Genomic DNA, 20,284 nt, shown 5'->3' on the forward strand with positions numbered 1-20,284 from the left:
TGCAAGTTTGTCGAAAATATTGAAAATGAAACTTCAAAATTCAACTATCTACGGTCACTGCAATAAAAAGAGAGTACTTTGGGACTTTACCTATTTTAGATCAAGCGTTGCACATATCTATATCTACATTAAGTGCTTTCTTTACTTGGCATGAAAAGCTATCTTATAAGCTGCACCACAAAAGAGAACAAAAGAGTATAAAACAGACTGTGAGCTGTTCCTGTTTTTCTTGCGTTTGTCTAGGCCTACGCAGAAATTTCAAAAAGAAATGTTCAACAAAATTGAATGGCAGCAATCATAACTACGGGTATGTAAGTGTGTATATAATGCTATAGGAAATTCATATACACGTATACCATATGCGATATATACACAAAGAGTGACGTTTCACTTCTGCGCCGGACGTCAAAGAGACAATGGCTTTTGTAACAGTTGAAATGTACGATTGATAGTTAATTGCTTTAGAATGCACGTTTTATAGTTTATAGCTGGTAATAGTAGAAGTCCTGATGTATGTTCTACGGTTCGAATCTTATCCATATACATACATAGATAATTATTAAGTTAGTATTCTGTGCGCTTTGAGCTTAACAATTAATTCTCTATTAACAATGATCTTGAATTAATACCTCGAATTTATGGGTCCAGATTTAAAAACTGGTCATCGGGCCATTTTGGAGATTCTTGTCTTAATGGAGTTTTTATTTTTGTATGGAGTGGCATCGCCTCCCGAACTTCCATCTTTATTCATCATTAGAAATAACTATTTATTATGCAAGTGTGTGTGCTTAAATTGCATCGTAAAGTTATATATGTACTCTTCGATTTCTCTATATAGTAGGGGTTTTTTATTGTTGTGTTCTACTTCTTCAGTACTGCATAAATCAATTTATCAATTTCAAAGTTACGCTTTCATTGGCCGTGGTTGTTGTTGTTGCTGTTATTACTCTGGCGAGTTTGTAAATGCTTGTCAAAGTCAAAGTGTTTTGCTCTTTGCTTTAGCCAAGACAGCAAAAAATGCAAATGCATTTCGCCGCGAAACGCATAAAACGAATGTCAACAGCATTTTGTTTGCCAGAGGAGGACATGGCTAGATTGTGGGTGGAATTGTGGGAGAAAGGAAAGCAAACTTCATTTGTCATTTTGTCACATTAACGCAATGGAAATGCAATATGCTAATGTCAAATTTTATGAATGAGAGTAAAAATATTTATGTAGCAATTGGAGTGATACTCATATTAAAGACACAGCAGAAAAAGTAGAAAATTCAACTTTTGTTGCAAAAAAAACCTACGATGACTTTAAATGTTGAGCGAAATATTAAGAAACTCCAGAGCTGCTTGACGATGAATGGTTTTGAATTAATTTCACTGAAATAGAAACAAATCGAAAGAACACAACTATGTTTAGTAATTGTTTTTTGTTGTAATGTTGATTTTTCTTACCTTTCTAACGATTATGAAATATAATTTATATGTTCGATGAAAACGTGAATATTACGTAAAAAGAAAGTGCGTCTGATTCAGAGGGTCCAATTGAAAGTAGTGATACGCTAAATTATTGGCAAGGTAATATAATGGCAAAACAAAAAATATATACGAATTATGTTTTTAGCATTAACAAATTCAGAATTACTTCATTTGTACTATAAAATCTTAGTCCCCATTACACTTGATTGGCTTTACTTGTGTCCAAAAACACAAGTCACACACACACACAAATAAATCCGATTTTACACTGTCTAACCACCCGCACACAAATATTTAAAATTGCAATTAATGATTCATATGTAATACCCTTAAAGTTTGAATGTTAAGTAAGCCAAATGGCGCGTGCCCCTTTTCGTTTTCAAAGACATACTATATGTACGTCTTAGAAATGAAAACTCAAGGCCAAGTCCAAAGTAAATTCGGCTTTTTATTAACCCATTCACACATACAATTTGGTACCCCCATACATACGTGCACACATGGCCTGGCAACCAAAAAGTTTTGAAGGACGGCATCTCTATTCATTAGTCGCAGCATTACCCACCACCCGACGACTTACCCTTGCAGCAAATTTGGCACCAAAGGAGCATTGATTTGGTGTCGTTGGCTGGCTGGGGGACTGGCTGACTGGCTGACTAGCTAGCTGGTCGTTGCCACTTTTGCGCCCAAAAAGACGCACGCTTTATTAGCTTGATGAAAAGTTAACTAAACTTTGGTTTGGTTTTTTGTTTTCATTTGCCAGCGGGTCGTCTGTTGCCGGCATGTGGCTGAGTCCCAGTTGGGTAAGTGTGGGTTTGCATTTGACATATGTGTGTGCGTATGTCTGTTTTCTAGTCTAAAATATCAATAAATTCAATTAAAACTATTTTAAAAGGGGTTAAAAGCCATTGTTCTATCATAGAGTTGCCAATGCAGGCCATCAGTCGAAAGCCAAGAACAGGAGCCGGCGACCAAAGAGCTGTAGCCGCCAGCCAAATGTAAAACTTCTATTTGCTAAATGAACTTCCCGATGGCTAAGCGAAAACTTTTTGGCGCGTAGAGGGTTGCTTGCGTTGCCTTCCCAGTCCTTAACAGAGCAGCGTGCGCATTACAGTGCTTTGAATAACATAACAGTCTATGTTGGTCGTAACATGCTGTAAGCATAGCCCCCCTCTCAACGGGGTGATGTTCGAAAAGGGAAAACTCAGGGGTGGTTGTCTGTTAGCTAACATTAACAGTGCTCTGTGACTGATGCTAACATTGAAACCTTAACTGTTATGTTAATTTTTGTATGGCTATGGTAGCTACACAGCGCCGTTGTGGCCATTCTGTTAAGCTTTTACAGGCTGCAAATATAACATAAATGATGTGGACTGTTAGACAGAAAGCTGTTGATGTTTTGAAAGGATATAATCGCAAATCAAAGCTGATATCAGCAATTGAACACTCATCAGACTCATAGATATGCACCACTGCTAAAGAAAATATTTTGATATACGAGTAGTAACTGATTTAAATTAAGTTTTGATATTATTGAAACAGGAAATTAGCCTATTATTCAAACAGGCTCTTAGCTTATCGCTCATTTTAATTAATACAAATATCCAACGTAAAATATAGAATTAAACAAACAGGCGAAAATTTAAGGCTTCAATTCATATTACATATATGTATGAATAATACGGAATAAAGTTTTCCATGTCGCATTTAAATTCAATTTAATTCAAATTTCAATTGAAGTGTATGTGCTCTAACAAATTTAAATCAATTTTGTTTACATTCATAAATATAGATTAGGTGTTCGGTTTATTGGATAGAGATTAATTATTACAGTGTGTGCAATAAGCCAAAAATCTATTGCTTATTTATGCTGTACTTGTTAAACAAGGTGTGGACCTTCTTGATTTGTTTTATGCCGCCAATCATGAAGCATTCCTAAAAATTGCCACAGCTGGCACTTCAACCACCATTTCATCAAATATTTAAAGGCCGTTCTTGCTCAGGATTTAAGGACTTGTAACCTACCCCTTGACTTTTTACATGCTGAAGCGGCTGGCTGAGTATGAACAGATACTTCAAAAATTAGCAATACATAACTAGGGTGTTTAAGTGAACAAAGGAAAAAGGCTTAATTTACCAACTACACCTATTTGAATCCTAAGACCCAACACATTTATTATAAGATGCGTTAATACACAAAAGGTTTAAGAATTCAATGTTTTCCCGCACACATAATTCCAAAGCCTCCAATTGCAAGTTTTGTTTTATTATACGATGTTTATTGTAATTTCTTTTGTTTTATTATACAATGTTTATTGTAACTTCTGCGTACGTGGAATTGCATATATGTATGTATGTATACTTTAAGTTCTGGCATATTTGGAAACATTTTAATTGGCACTGCATACTTACCGCTCGCAATAAAAGTGCACTTATGCTGATTAAATGCCATAATTTTGGCAGCTTGTGCGCCTGCTTGTAATTACAAGCCCGGAACCACAAACTCACGGGCGCAAGTGTCTCTTTTAAGTGTCTTGTGATTGCAATAAAAATAAATAAGCGCTGGCAAGCAGGAAGACAGAAGAAAGCACACTTCAAATATATGTATATATAAATGATAGTCATTAGCGTGAAATTTCTTTCCATTTAAGGCGCGCGTGTGTGCAACTTTAAAGTCATTTGGCAAATGGCAAATGATATTTGAGATATGTAACTTGCAATTTCATGAGTGAAATCAAATAACTTGCAATGCGCTTAATTTCCCGTACAATGCAAGCCTGCCAAAAAGAAATGAAATTGTTTTTTAGTAGACAGCGAAAGAGATTCAGAGATGTTGAAAATGAAAGCAGCCTTGCCAAAAAGAAAAATTACTTTGGCAAATTGTGGGGCAGGAAGGGCACAGAAGAAGTGCATAGAAATGGCAGTGCTTATATATTTGCAATTGAGCGCACAAAAGTTTTCATAAATTGCATCAATTTGTAGTCGAGTGGTAGTGACGGCGCAATGCAACATGGATGGGGTGAGGGGCAGAGCAGCCTTGCCCAGTTGCAGCACTTTGCATGCCAAAGGTATGCGTGCTTACTTGATTTTCTCCTGTCATCTCTTACAAGGCGTACAAACATATAGACGGACAGAAAGACCGACTGTGGGGCAGGATATCCTGTTGCGCTGTTGTTGGGCTAGTTGCTGGTACGAGGACAGAGTGGGGCTGCTACAAAGCGGCATAATATTTTTTATGATTTGATTTCCCTTTTTATTTCACATTGCCATCGTTGCCTCCTTTACAAATGAAGTCTAAAACGCTGTTGATTGTGTATTGAATTACTGACTGACGACGAGGTTGCGTGGCACTGGCGACAACGACGATGCGAAAGACTATGATGCGGCACATCAAATACAATGTGAAATCATGCTTACAACTTGATTGAACTCATCAGCATGAAGCGACTTCTTGGAGTTGTTGCTTTTCTTGTTTCCCACACACAATTCCATTTGCATTTGCGCCGGAGTGTATTAGTGATATCAAAGAGATCTGTGTCTGCCACAGCATACGCACGTGTGCTCATGTTTAGCTTTAATTGATTATATTAGTACACGATTACATAAAGTATTGTTGCATTATTGTTCAAGTACTCTTACATTCGAGCAATAAACCACTAAACACTATTCAACAAGCTTATAAATGAAGAAATAATGTAAAAGTATATACTTATGTAACATAAACATTACAATTTATTAAACTTAAAAATTTATTTATTTTAAATATTATTTTAATGATATGTAAGTACAAATAATCATCTTATTATGGAACACCTCATTCTGGTAGCTATTTCTGAACATACTAAATATTCCCAATCAATCAGTTCCAATGAATAAGTTTTGGTTTATTATTTTGAAAAGTTGTTTGATTTCATATTTTGTATTCCAGTGCTGCACCATAGAAATTGTGTTCCGTAGAATAATCAGATTGCTGCAGCATTAATCTAATGCCTGACTATCAATATGTGGTCTTTGATATGCCATTCTAATATAATTATTTGACCGCTGGCATATACGACATTGCGTTTACAAAGACTATAAAGGCTTCAAGACTCAAAGCAGAGTTGATTGATTAGAAATATTAGAACTTAATTATTGTCTGGTTATGTTAAGCGATATTATTAGCAATTTATTGATATTGGATTTAAAACAAATTGGAGATTTTTACCCAAATCATCTGAATTGAATTGGTAGTCAGCTAGTAAGTTATTAAAGGAGGAAAAACAGGTTGAATAACAATATTTCGAAGAATGTTATATAGTAAGAACCCTAGTTAAAGGTATTATTTTGCATGTTTCTGGGCGATTTCGAGGTTCGTTAATTGGTATTAGAAATATTAGTTAAATGGCAATTAGCGCCAATCATTGATCCAAGTTAGACTTTCGTCGTTTGTCACTGCAAATTAGTATCCGTAGTCGGCTTAAAATATCATTTACTAATTAAAAACACATTAAGTTGGGCACGGCTCCGGCATTGCCATTTGATATGCTTCATTTCCCTTTGCGAGTCGACTTTCATGTCACACGTTTGGTCTTCTCTTTGGCCAAGGCATTTGCATGTCATTGTCAGCTGTGGCTCTGATTGTGGCTGTAGTTGTCGCTGTGGCTCGCATGTCGTCGGTCAATTGGTTTTGGCATTTTTTTCCGCTTTACTGTGCAGTTGTCGGGCTGCTAATTGAGAGCTTGGTAGCTGAGAGTCCATTAATGCGCTCTTATGGGGCATTTGCATTTAGATTTCATGTACTTCTCTTTATCTGTGTTAAATGCCTTTATTGGCCATATTGGCTACCTTAAGAAGGTGCAAATGTTTTAAGCAAGTCAATTTGTGGGCTTCTTTTTTAAATCAAATAAAAGTTTACAAAAGCAGGAAAACAAGAAAACACAAGAGAAATGCGAACGTACACAGAAAACAAGCAAAGCCCAAGGAAATTGCCGGCAATTACATTATTATTTGCATTTAGGGAATTTCTTCCCCTCCACCCTGCCACAGTTCTCGTCTACAGCAGACAAAAAAGGCAAAAGAAAGTTTGAAGTGTGGCTTGACTGGTCGAATGCTAAGATGTTAAGTGGTTATGGGGCCGTCGTCAACTTCGCGTTTTATTGCAAATCTTCAACACGGAAATGCCTTCAAGAGTAATAGCAGAGTCAGCCGCCTCTAGAGTGTGTTTTGTGTGGCCGTTTCCTATGGCGTCATGGGGCGTTGGTGTTCTTAGCATTCATCATTTTTCGACCGCTGTTTCCGTTTAAGATCGTATGCCGTTAGGGTGAGGGTGTGTGCGTGGTTTTGGGCTTGACTGTCGGCTTAAACTTTTCATAAACCTTAAGTGGAAAACTTTTATTTTATACCGACTGCTGTTGTTGCGCCATTGCTGTCATTGTTGCCACCTATTTCCTTGTTAGACAGCGTGAGAAATTTCATAAAATACGTATACGTATACACTTAGGTGTCTGACCAGTCAAATCACGTAAGGCAAAAGTTTTCCGAAATGTTCTTAATGCCTTTTGAATTTTCTGGGGCACGGCCTGCCGAAAAGTAGGCAATAGAAATTGTGAAACAAATAAAAATTCAACTCATTCAATTGTGCTGGGAATACCCACCAGCATTTGTCAGGAAAATAGTACACAATTTTTGTCTTATTGCTTTGTGCTGAAATCGAACATTTTAAATTTTAGCGTATTCGGTTAAATGTGATACATGTGCGTTTGTCTGCCGCTCGCCTGAATTGCCCACAATCAGCGAAAAGTTTTTCCAATTTGCCTTTTTACTTTGTTTTGCAGGTGCTCTGTAAATAAATGCCAACAAACATGTTGTTCTTTTTTTATTTTGGAATTTAATTTCTATGTACATAAATTTAGTTGTCATCGTTGTAGTTGTTCTGCAGCGCTGCTCCGCACGACAGGCCTCGCTGCATTTAAATGCCAAATGGTAGTAGGTTTAAAGCGCCATATTCGTGTGCGAGTTTACGAGGCATGTGGAATTAAGTATTAGGAGAGGAGTCTACGGGAATATGTAACATAAATATTAGGAAAGCACATATGGCTTAAAACATGTGGGATACCCCTAAAAAAAAAACGTTTTCTCATTTTTATAAGACATATTTATGTTCCTAAGCCCGTCTCCAACCAAAATGATGGTCTCTCTTTTATTAACCAAAAAATGTTACGTTGAATTTATTTTTATGTAATAACTAAAAAATCGGGGCCATGTAGTTGATAAAAAGTAGTATATATATAGGAAAATTAAAACAAGAGAGAACGCTACAGTCGAGCAAGCCCGACAGTGTAAGAGGAAGAAGAAGAGCGAACTTGTTGCTGCAGTTTGGGGGGGTTGTACTGGCGAGAATTTGTTTCGCTAATAACATTTCTTAGAATTAACAGAATTGAATAAAATTTTAAACAAAAGTAGATAATTACTTATAAATTATGTGTGCAAAGTTTGGTTTAGGTAGCTTTTGAAATGTGGACGCTATTGACGAAATTCTGTAGCGGGGGAAGGGGCGGAAAATTAAAAAAAAAAAAAATAAACTCGTCCTTACTCGGATCTAGGAGAATCTGGATGCCAACTTTGGTTATTCTAGCTTTTATAGTTTCCGAGATCCTTGCGTTCATCCAGACGGACGGACAGACGGACGGACATGTCTAGATCGATTTCTCTCGTCATGCTGATCAAGAATATATATACTTTATGGGGTCGGAGATGCTTCCTTCTGTATGTTACATACTTTGCACAAACCTAATATACCCTTTTTACCCTACGGGTACAGGGTATAAAAAGGAACAAGGGCTATATAAAGCATGGAAATTGTTGCTTGGATTTCGTAAATAGTTCGAAGCGAGTGAAAATCTGCATTTGAAAACTGTGTCTAATTTGTTATAAAAATATAGATCATACATATAATAATCACAGCTTTTCAAATGAAAATTTTTTTTTTTAAGTCGTGTAATAATTTGTGTGTGACTGGAAGGGTATACGAAATCCCCTCAAATAATCACCATAGCTTTGACAATCCGCCGTTTTTTTATCACACTTTTTGTAATATTTAATTTATTTATGTGTGTTTTGTTGTCTATTTGTTGGCGCGCTCGTTGCCAGGACATGTGCATATTTCATGACAAACTGTATATTTTAACACCACACCAATGGCAGCCCCCCAGCTTCAGGTACTGTGTGAAGGGGTTAGAGGCTGTCGTCGTAGTATGACATTTGGCGGCGGTGTAGATTTCAAGCCAAGAGTAACACCTTTTTGTTGTCAGTCCCACCACGTTCTTTTCTTTGGCGGTTTTTAGGTCGCTCCGTCTGCAGTTTTTGTGAACCATTTTATTTACATCATTCAAAATAAAAAGAAATCCAAATTTACATTTATTTTACATTTTTAAAGCATCAAATTGTGAAGAGAATCGAGTGAAAAACAATTTTGATGGCTTGAATTTTTTTGCGCTGGCTTTCAAATCGAAGCAGGCAGTGTGTGTTGCTGGTCGGTTGTTGGTTTACCGAGATTGATTTGATTTCTGGCATGCACACAAATATACAAAAGTTAATTTATACAAACTCTTTGTGCAAGTCCAATAGTCATAACCATAACAATGAAGCTATACACAAAAAGTTACAGTTAAAAAGCGATGGTATGTCTAGGATACTTGTATGTAAAATCCATGTCCATTTAAGATGGTAAGAGAGTTTTTATGAGAATCTGCCTGAAGCAACCCGATTGATAACAGAATGTATAACTCTATTGAGATCATTTTGGTTGTACTACAGAGTTTTTATTTGGAAAGGGTTCGCTCTTAGCCATAACGCTGAATCTGCTGTTTAAGATAATCGAGCACTTTGTATATATTCGCATAGAGATCTCCATTGACAGCGCCCTCCACACAACGGGGTCCGTAGATGTTGATGCCGCACAGCTGTTCGTTGTGTAAGAGGATGTCGCCCCGAGTTGTCTGGCAATCGCTCAGTTTGTTCGTGTTCTGGGCACACAACATTGCTGCCGTGATGAAGGCATCCTCGTCCTGTGCATAGCTGCGCTTACAGGCACCATTGGCTATGATGGATGTGCGCAGAAATCGCACATTTAGGCGCGTCATGTACATGGTCACATTATCGTGTCGCTTCAGAGCGCAGCTACACAACCCAATCGGCTGCATTTGTTCATCTAGAATCGGTGCCTTGAGCAAAACTAGTGCCAGCTCTTCCCCCTGTGGAGAGCCATTGCCCGCCAAGACATCTTTGACAGTATAGACGCGACTTTTGCTCGCCACCACACGATACAATAAGACTTGCAGCTGTGGCTTGGCGGGAAAACAATGAGCTGAGGTGATCACCAATTGTTTGGAGATCAGAGCACCAGAGCAGATGTCCTTATCTCGCAGCCTCACTTTAAGCATGAAGTGTGCTCTGGGCTTCTGGGTGGTAGGTGGATCCAAAGTAAATAATTCCTCGACGTTGGCCGGTATTATTTCCAAACTGTCATTGCTGACTGGAAGAGGGAATGGATCGGATCGCGGCCTCACCTTGATGACCTTAACCGGTGTCTTTCGCTTGTATGGATATGGCACTAGATACTCGATAATTCGAACTAGCTGGTAGGGCTGCCCGTTAGTTGGAACCTCGCCGGTCATGTACTGGCGCACAGGTCGTTGTAACTTCAGTCGGTATCTGCCGCGTTCTTCGATTGCGGCTGTTTCTTGGATCTGCGCCGTTGAAGCTCTGTAGTGGTTCAGTGTTGTATATAGTGCGAGCAGCAGGCGCATGAGCTGCATAATACGCAACCTACTGGATTCCTGCGCACACGCAGCACTGGCAAGCGACTCGAATGACATTTGATATGCTTTTCTTGCCTCGCTTTAACATAATAGCCAAGACATCCAGCTAAAAAGAAAGCGCAAACATTAAATGCTCTATTATTTAACTGGTTTCTTATAGTTTACGTTTTGTCATTTATTTGTGTCGTCTTCTCCCCCTTTTCCATTTAGTTATTGATATATATATTATGTTATAAAATAAAATCTTCTTAAATATTGTACCCCAAAAGTAATAGGGAATATAAACATAGTGTGAATGAATGTAACGCACAGAACAGAGCGAGACAGAATCCACAAAATATACATTTTTTACCAGTAAAATAAATGGAGTCGATATAGCCCACAACCCGCTTACCAAGACGCGTGCAAAAAGACCCATCAAAAGGCAGAGAAAAGAAAGTAGATGGATGTTTCCATAAACACTCTTAAAAAGATTAAATTTGTGATGGAACAAAATGTATAGTGGAACCCTAATATCCCTCCCGAAATAATAAGGTGCATAAATCGTTTTGGTTGTGCTTTAATTTTGCGCTTTCTGTATGGCATCGGTTAAAAATTGTTTCATTTTGTAGAGATTCACGTAGAGGTCAGCATTGGTGGTACGTGCCCGGCATCTGGAGCCGTAGGCACTGAGTCCGCACAATTTCCCGCCCTGGAGCAGTGCATCGCCTTTAATGGTGCCACAATGGTCCGGATTGAGGGAGTTTCGTAAACACTGCATGTTGGAAGTGATGAAGGCCTGTTCATCCTCCACGTAGCTGGTTTTGCATGATCTATTACTGATCAGTTGTGTGCTCCTACGACCATAGAAGCTCAAATCGTCGCTGGCCATCAGCATAATTGCAATCATGGAGGGTTGAAGTGGAGTATTACAAATGGTTACGGGCTTTACGTTGATCGGACTCGACTTCAAAATAAGCAATGTTATCTCATCGTAGCTTGCTGGTTGCTGCACAGAGGCTACTGCTAATCTTTGACCGTGGCTGATAAGCACATGAAGTTTGTCCAATTTCGATGCACTAAACGATCTGAAGCAGCTGCTGGAACTGAGTACCAGCTTCAACGATAATAGTGCGCCACTGCATTGGCTAACAGATCCAAATTGTATTTTCACTATGAAACTATAATCCGATGATATTCGACTCCTCACAGTCGTCGTTCGTCTCTTAATCTGATTTTCATCGATTTTCTTGTAGTGATTAATAACGCGCTCAATTGTAATGGACTTAGGTACCGGTTTCTTGTAGCGCTCCATGTTTATGATTGGAATGGCTCCTGCCAGCGGATATTTAACGTAACGCACACGACAGCCCTGGCAAAGCGGTACGCCCAGTCCATAGCCAGCCTCCAGCAGTACAATCTGTTGGCCAAATAGCAGCGCGAGCGTCCATAAAAACGCATGTGACGAATACATTTTGAACTGTGCTTTTACAGTCTGAATTTGAATACAGCAAGCGCTGTTTGTCAAAGCAATTAACATGGCGAATGCGAATGCGAACTCTGTTGAGAACGAGCCATGTCTAATGACCAAATATGGCCGATCGCCAAATAAATAGAAATCTTTAAAGCGCTTATACTCATACCTCTCTTTCAGATTTCAGCGTTGAACAAGAAAGAGCTCAACTGTTGTGAATTAGAAAAAACACAAAACAACAATTAAGTTTTTGTTATTTTAGGATGACCTGCAGTGGGCAGAGATATATTTGGACGTGCCTGCACATTTCTCAATTTTGATTTGTATTTAAAGAATTAGCTTCGAGCCTCAGTAAGTATTTATTGAACGTATTTAAAATTATATCTTCAAATATTTTGTTAGGTTATGATTTCAATTACTGTTGCGTTTTAGAACCTTTTTGGATGTTTCAAGTTCGTAGATTATGGTGGAGCTCGAGGTATGTATTAAATGGAATGTCAAACTGCAACTGTTTTTTTTTTCTGTAACAACAAACATTTAGCGGGCCGACATATGTTAACCAAAAGCACTTTTGTTTACGATTCGGACTATTTGTCAACACACAAGCGCACAACAGCTAAGCAAACAAACAGAGGGATATACTCGCCTGTAAAGTTTCCTTTTATGCAATTGGACACCGCTTGTTTATCTGTTTGTTTGTCGATTTTGAGTATCGAAAAATTGATTTCTTGCCTGCCATTCACTAAATTAAGAAAAATTGTGGCTAGCATGCGAATTGGGATGGCCAGGCGGCCTGGCTCATTTGCTGAATTTATGGCCAGCGCTTAAGCTGAATTGACAATCAAGGGCCAAGGACAGGCGAGGATGTGTGTGGCTCTGTAGCTGTGGCCGCATTCGCGAAGGCATAACAGGGCCATAACAAAAGCGACCCAACCTCATAAACAATGGGCCCAATTTACATGCGAGCTAAAAGAGGCGGCCCATATGTGTATGTGTGTGTGTCATATGAGCTTTTGTTGCTGCTGCTGCCTGCCCTGTGCGTTTGAAATGAAAAATTGTCCCTTTGTTGCATATAAAAACAATGGCCCAAGAGCTTGAAATCAATTTCGAGCGTTTTAGCCGAAGCCAATTGATTTATTGTAGTGCATGTATATGTGTGAGTGTGAAGTGGCCTGTACACACATACCTATATACATATGGTCGAATGTGTGTGTGTGTGTGTCTGTTTGGTTTGCTTTTGTTTGTTTTGTTTTAGTTTCTTTGACTTTAGCTTAAAAGTTTAGTCAAGTTAGTGTGCTATTGAAAGGTGGAAGCGTATTGATTTTGTAGTTATTCCTGTTTCATTGAGTTTGCATCTGAAGCACACCATTCGAGAAATTAAAGCTGAGAGCGCTTTAAAAAAAAGCAATTAAGAGGGCCTGCCAAAAAGGAATCTAATTTGTTTCATTTCATTATTCACGTGCTGCGTTTTTTCTTACACTTGATAAACTTTTTATTGCTTCCAAACAATTTAAAGTTTCGACTTGAGTTCGGCACGGCGGCGACAACAACAACAAAAACAATAGCAACAAGCATTAGTGAGGGTCGTAGTCTTACATGGCCAATTCTTAAGACCAACTGCAGCTGCTGGAATTGGGACTTCGGAGGACATTTGAGGACAACTGGCTTGGTAATTGAATAAAAACAACGCGCAATGCTTTGGGGTCTGTCCGTACTAACTGGACGGTCATACAAGTATGTCGCACCCCCTGCCTGTCCTGCTGCCTTCCTTTCTATTTTTTCCTGTCCATCTAGTGGCATGCTTGTGGTTTGCTGCGTTTGATTTGCCCGCTACTGTGACACATTTCGCAATGCAATGGAGCGTGTAATAAATGGAGAGGCTGCTGTCCGGGCACTCAAATGGTCTTTGTGGTTGTTGCTGTCCCTCTTGTTGCTGTTGCTGTTATTGCTGGCGTTTGTTATGCTGCTTTAACTAAAACAAATGCCAAACGAAAACCAAACAGTGGCCACGCATTCAAAGGCACTCGCCCACACCCACCTCTCCAGCATCTTGGCATTCGATATTTTTACGCCTTTTATACAGTTGACTGCATAAATTCATGCCACGGGCTCTCGGGCTCTTGGTCTTTGGGTCTCTGTCTGCATTTTAAATGTAGTACAGTGGGATTAAAGATATCGAACACTTACTGATAAGTCAGTTCCAAGCAACTGAATCCATAGAAGAATGAGGTGATAACGTAATATAAGATCATACTTATATACATAACATATTTTCATAGAAATCTAAACTTAATTTGCATATTTATCTTTAGTTGAGGATTAATTATTAAGTTCACATATTGGATAAGCAATGTATTTGACATTTTTCTTAAATTTTTTGTTAAGGCGGATTAACATAAATAAATAGTTTAATAATAAATTGCTTACAGTCACAGTCAACTTTCTTTTAAGTACACACTTAAAATAATAAGCCTTTAGTATTTTGCATGACAACTTGATTTTTTTTTATATATATGTATGTAGCAGCAGCTGTATTATTTATTTTTGGCCATAATAAAGCTTATTATACACACTGTACTGGCGGCTTAGCTTCTCCTGCAGCCAACTTCTATTTCTGTCACTGGTTTTTAGAATTGAATTGAAAACAAGCTGTACAAGTCACAAAATACTATATGTGAGTGGATATCGTTAACTGTAGCGGTTTTGGTTTTTACACTTTTCATTCGGTAACCATAGAAATGTATTCCCACATCCATGCATACTTGTAGATTGTCGCCTGCATCTGCAAAGAGGGAATGCCTTTAAGCTTATTAAGCATAGAGTCTTTTGTGGTGTACACTTATAATCAACCGCGTCCTCTTCTTCTGCTTGATAAATTTTGGGTTTTGGTTTTAAACTCCTTGTAGACGAACAACTTGTTGATGTTACTGGTTATGGCCACAAAACTTTATGGCCCTCGAGCGATGCTCATTATGTTAAAAATTGTTTACGAACTTAGGCCACAGCATTAGTTGCAAGTTTTTATGAGTACATATATTTATAGATGCGTGCTGCTGTTGTTGTTGTTTTAAGGGGTGTGTGCTGCTTAAGGGGCGTATGATTTGCAGTCAGCTAACAAGTCGCAAATTGAGCCAAAAATGTGTGTTTTTGGTGAATAGGGGAGGCTAAGTGGAACCGAAGCATACACACTCGTATACTACATACAAACACATGTACATACCAGAAGCCGCAAACCAAATGCACTAACAAGCGTTGGCTGTGGCAGAAGCGTTAGTAATCAGTGTTACAATTACAGCAACAACAGGAGTAGCAGTAGCAGTAGCATCAGCAGTAGTTGATGTTGAAGTTAAGCTACATATGCAAGACAGGAAATTACATGCACAAGCTGAGTGCAGAAACAATGAAAAGACAGCATAGAAACCTGCTCATCACCAGGACCAACATCATCATCAGTAGTATCAACAGCAGTAGCTGTAGCAGTAATCTCACTGCCTGGATCCAAAGGCTATTGACCCAATTCGCCAGAAACAACGACGATGATGACTGCAAAAAAGTCAGAAAACCCAATGCCTGCCCAAAACCACTTGGAATTCGTATTCAAGTCTAAATGAAAGTCAACCGGGCAGGCTGCCAACGGTGTGCCTCTGAGCAATGTGTTTACCACTGGACGTTGTCGCCAACAGCGCCACCGTCGCCGCCATCGTCTTTCCGGTACTCATTTGGGGACAAAACAAGTGAAAGTTTATTGCGTGTATTTGCCAAGTGCGTTGGCGTAAGCCGCCTAAGAAAATCAATAAAATGCAATTGCAAAGCAAATGACCCATATATGGATCTATAGGAGACCCGTGCTACTCGCTCGCCTTCTCCCTCCTTCTGGCTGTCGCTCGCGGCTAAACGTAATTGTGCCAAATTATAAATTATTTCGAATTCGCCATAGAGCAAACGTTCGAAAGGAGCAAAGGACGCGGGTCAGGCAAGCAGCAGGCTCTGCAATTAATTTGCTGCCGCGGCAACGACAATTGAAAGCCAAGCTCCAGCTTCAGCTCCAGCTCCAGCTCCTGCAGTCTTAGGCAGCTTTAGTGGCTCTGGCTTCTTTAGGGTGCCTAGGCAAAAGGCTAAGCGCATAATTTAAATTTCTAATTAACAGTCAAATAAATTGTGCAGCTGCCAGCGACGCGGCAATTGAGCCGCCACGATGCTGGGTAAGTGATTTTATGGCTCAAATGCACATTAAATTAACGGCAATTTGCAGTCAGACAAATGCAGCGACAGGATGTGGCGCTGGTTGTGAGCAGCAGAAGGGTGGTAAATGGAGCGGTGAGTTAAGCAGCATTGAATGGTGCAACAGCAAAAGGCATCGTTAAATTTTATTTGGTTTTTGATTGGTTTGCACTAAGAGGTACTTGAATGGAGAGTTGGCTAAATCAGGCATCGCCAGCAATTGATGATTTAATTACTTGTTATTTGCTTGCCTGCGAATCGATGGCTATTATAATAGGGAAGCACATTTACTCAGCATCCAATATTTCAGAGAATTGAAAAGCAGCTCTAGTAATTGCTTTTGTGTTGAAACTACATTAGCTTTTCATTGCAAGCTCTATTAGAAATTGTTTATTTCATTTTAGAGATGGTATTTTAAATGGCGTTTATTATAAATCAACAAACGATATGTATTAGTATAAATCCACTTGATTTTAATTTGGGTTTTAACGAAAATATGTCAATAAATAATGGCATTCACTGCTTTAATTACGCAAATATTGTCACAATTTATTTGCTGCAAAGGTGAAATAGTACGTGCTATATGACTATTTGTTCTAATTGAAATATTTCAGGTGTTTTTACATAAATATAGCAAGGCAATGTTTACTTTAAATATTAAATATTGATAGAGAGAAAGTAAATTGGGCTAACAGAAACATAAAGAAGGAAGGAAGCACGGTAAATGAGAGAACGACCCAGTCCCTTGGCTGTCTGCCGAAAAATGTGATAAATATTATGGTAAATGAAATTAAACCAACTTGAAATATAGATTTAGATTTAGAAACAATCCCTTTCCTATTACTAGGATTAACTTCATCTTTATAGTTTTCCTTTCATAAACAGATCATTTATGAGTTGTCACTTTAAAATAATCTCCGTCTCTACCGTGCAGGGTGCAGCTACTTAACAATGTTTAGATAGTTAAAGATCATGCAAATTGCTCACTGTTTTAACGGGGACTTCAAAAAAGACTGCTTCGTAACACCAACAGAATACTCGTACCATTTGAAGTACTTTACTTTAAAACTTTACTTTAAAACAGCTACACTTAATGATGGACTCGCAATAGTTTAATGGACGATGTTGCAACGCTTTCATAATATTTGCTATTTAAACTGTACAGTGCCGAAATCAAATATAACAGTTGCTTGTGGCATTACCTTTGGAGTTTGGTGCCGGCTCAAAGGGCAAGGAAACTTAATTAGTGAAGTGCATGTTGAAAAGCCGAACCGGACTTTTTGTTCAGCCCTGCCGTTGCTGATAAAGTCCACAAAGGTTACAAAAGGACACATTTTAATGTGACAGCGTTGCGTATGCGCAACATTTGTCAAATTAAATTAGCAATGCATGAGCAAAATGCCTTCGCTAGCAAGTGAGAATAAAACAGAAGGTAATACTAACAAAGAGCAGCAACTAAAATACGACTAATGGTAACTGAAGAGCAACGTCAAAGCGCCAAGTGCGCGGCACACAAAACGGAATTGAATTTCTTATCAGTGCGCGCATACGTTAGTGGCAATGTTTTGTTTTTTTATTCTTTTTGTTTTTTGTTTTTTTTGAATGGGTAGAGAGGAGGAGGGGCAGGATTGGAAAGGGGGTGGGCTGTGCTCGTGAACATGCCAACGGCTGCGCTTGTGCAAAAACATTCAATTAGTTTGATTTACACTTCAGCAGCAACGAATGTTGCCTTTCGATGCCTTTCGATGCCTTTCGTTCACTCGCTAGTTTTTCGCTTCTTCCGCGCGTATTTGTTTGTGCGACTGTTGGCATTTCCGTTTCCGCTGTTTAACAAGCAACTTTTGGCAGCAGTGGCAGCAGCAGCAGCAGCAACAACAGCACAGTGCTCTGTGTGCGTTCTGGCTCTGCCTTTTGCCAAAAACTTGTACGCCAAAGCGTGCCAATAAAAAGGCAAAAAAAATCCAGTGCCGTGCAACGCTTTGGGCCGCTTAAGGCAATTGGCGCTGCTGTTGGCGGAAACAGAATGCAGCGTACTGCCTCAATATTAGTTTGGGCGGCAGCAAAATGCTTCCGGCAGCCAAATGCCAACAACTCCAGCCGTTGTCATCGTTTCTGTAGCCGTTGTTGTTGGGCTGCTGCAACCGTCCGATGATTTTTCAATTTGCATTTGACACAAAGTGAAAATGTCAAAGACTAAATTGAAAAGGCACAGGATGTTAACGGTTCAGGGTTGTTCTATGCATTTCAACGCACTCCCTCTCATTCCTTTCCTTTCCATTCCATTGCTAACTAAAATTGAAAGTTATAATCGTATGCAATGCACACATCCTCACAGCTTTCGAGCCTCAGAGCGCTGAGCATCGATGCTGTTGACGACTTGGCTTGGCTTTCAATTACGTAATTGACAGCTGAGTGCATAGGAAAATTTAAAGCTGCTGGCAAAGTGCACGTGGTTTAAATATAAACTACACTGGCGTGTCATGTGTAAGTGGGGCATTTAATATGGTCAAAGTTATTTCCAAAATTAAATGCAAGCCAAAGTGCAGAGTGCCAAGTGGCACGGACCGGGGTGGGGGCGGCGGAAGGGTTGGCTAGGGCAAGGGCGAGGGCGAGTGCGTAGCTGCTGCAAGGGCCGAAGGCATGTCAACTTCATTTGTTGAATGACATAAGTTATCAACGAAATTGCAGAGAAGCTGACCTCGAGCAAATTGCGATGGCGCCCCTTTATCTTACATATGGTAAAACCGCACACTCACACACAAACACACACACACACACACTCTCTCTCTCCCTTATCCAAAAGAATATGCGAAGAGAACTGCCAAGCAATTCATTCCATTTCATTTCGCTTACATACAAACGCAAGCACACATACACACGTACACGTACGCACATGCACAACCAATAAGCTGCACGTCAGCTCTGCTGTGCGATTGTGTGAGTGTGTTTGCATTCATTTCAATCTTTTTCCACTTAACAAATGCACACCCCAGTCCCCAGGGAGCGCGCTCCTTCATATGCCTGCGTGTGCGTGTTTATTGAGGGTGTGAAGCAGTTTATTGGATGAAGGGCAGGGATATCCCACACAACCGATAGCAAACGTAGCATGAAAGTACATAAGTTTAATTTTATTATACGAAAACAATGCAACAATTGTAAGGAGCGAGGATATGTGCATACACTGAGATGCACTCACACAGAGTCACACACACACACAATGGCTCTGGCAACCATATGGCAATTTGTACAAAGGATTTAACTGTGCATTTAGAAGCCAATAAAGGAAGTTAGCAAGCGAAAGAAAGCAAAAAAAAAATTAAATAAAACAAACGCAGTCAAGGCAGAAATTGACATATTTCGAGATAGAAAAGGCGGCAGCTTGAGTGGCTTCTAAATGAGTGCAGTCTGCAGAATATTCGCACAGACACATATCAGCTGATCCCTCACAGATGTTATTTAATAGAAGAATAAGGTTAAAAAGTTTTAAGACTAAAATAAACGATAATAATGATTTTATTTAAAAAAAAAAAAAAACTCTTTCTTTGTGATTGAAACCCACGTTATACGAGGTAGGTAATTATTTAATAAGAGTTTAAAACCATCAAGCAAACTATTTCCGTGGCTCAATTTGTAGACAATTATTGTTCAATTTTTATGGTCATAATTTAATTAAACGATTATTATACATAACTTTTAAAGCTTATTTTATTTTATGCTATTAATATAAAATACTTTTTATAAAATTTAAAATCCTTCCGGTCATAAAATTTTATTGAAATTTGCTCAGAACATCTATGTACGATTATTATTATTATTATTATGGCACTTTAAATTTCATTACAATTAAGAAGGTCCATCACACCAAGGCCCTTTAATTGGACACTGAATGCGGTTGCCCAACAGTGTCGGTCTGAGCTCTAGCTCCCCACGGAGCCAGCGTCTAGATGTCAGGCTTTCGTAATTTGCCATAAAATAAGCATAAATTGGATCAATTTACCAAAAGCTGAGCTAAAAATGCTCGCACACACACACACACTTAAAACGGCAGCGAACAGGGCAATATACAGTTACAGTTACAGATGCTGCTGTCCGAGTCCGGATTTCATATTCAACCACTCCGATCTCTTGCCGCCTTGTGCCGTGCGCCTTGAATTGTAATGACCAGCCAAGAGCGCACTCTGCTGACTCTGCTGTTGCCACAACTGATGCTACTGTTGTTGCCACTGCCACTGCCACTGCCACTGACGCTGCTGCTGTGGTCGCTGTCCCAGTTGAGTCCCGCTGAGTGTCACACGCATTGCATTGAAAGCCTCGACTGCACTTCGCTTGACGCTGCGCTG

At 39.2% G+C, this 20,284-nt stretch overlaps 2 protein-coding genes across 2 annotated transcripts; both read right to left on the reverse strand.

The window, feature by feature from the left end:
* Positions 1 to 9,249: 9,249 nt before the first annotated feature.
* On the reverse strand, positions 9,250 to 10,327 carry LOC115621944 (seminase). Its single transcript, XM_030515791.1, has one exon. It carries the CDS (start codon positions 10,325 to 10,327, stop codon positions 9,293 to 9,295), a length of 1,035 nt encoding a protein of 344 aa, XP_030371651.1. The 3' UTR covers positions 9,250 to 9,292.
* A 502-nt stretch (positions 10,328 to 10,829) lies between these two features.
* LOC115621945 lies at positions 10,830 to 11,723 on the reverse strand. Its single transcript, XM_030515792.1, has one exon. It carries the CDS (start codon positions 11,721 to 11,723, stop codon positions 10,830 to 10,832), a length of 894 nt encoding a protein of 297 aa, XP_030371652.1.
* Between the last annotated feature and the right edge of the window lie 8,561 nt (positions 11,724 to 20,284).

Source organism: Scaptodrosophila lebanonensis, unplaced genomic scaffold (genome assembly GCF_003285725.1).
Source record: "Scaptodrosophila lebanonensis strain 11010-0011.00,11010-0021.00 unplaced genomic scaffold, SlebRS2 tig00000024-arrow-pilon, whole genome shotgun sequence".
Classification (NCBI taxonomy): Eukaryota; Metazoa; Arthropoda; class Insecta; order Diptera; family Drosophilidae; genus Scaptodrosophila; species Scaptodrosophila lebanonensis.

Coding starts and splice junctions, on each gene's coding strand:
- LOC115621945 (XM_030515792.1), bottom strand. CDS start 11,723: ATGTATTCGTCACATGCGTTTTTATGGACGCTCGCGCTGCTATTTGGC.
- LOC115621944 (XM_030515791.1), bottom strand. CDS start 10,327: ATGTCATTCGAGTCGCTTGCCAGTGCTGCGTGTGCGCAGGAATCCAGT.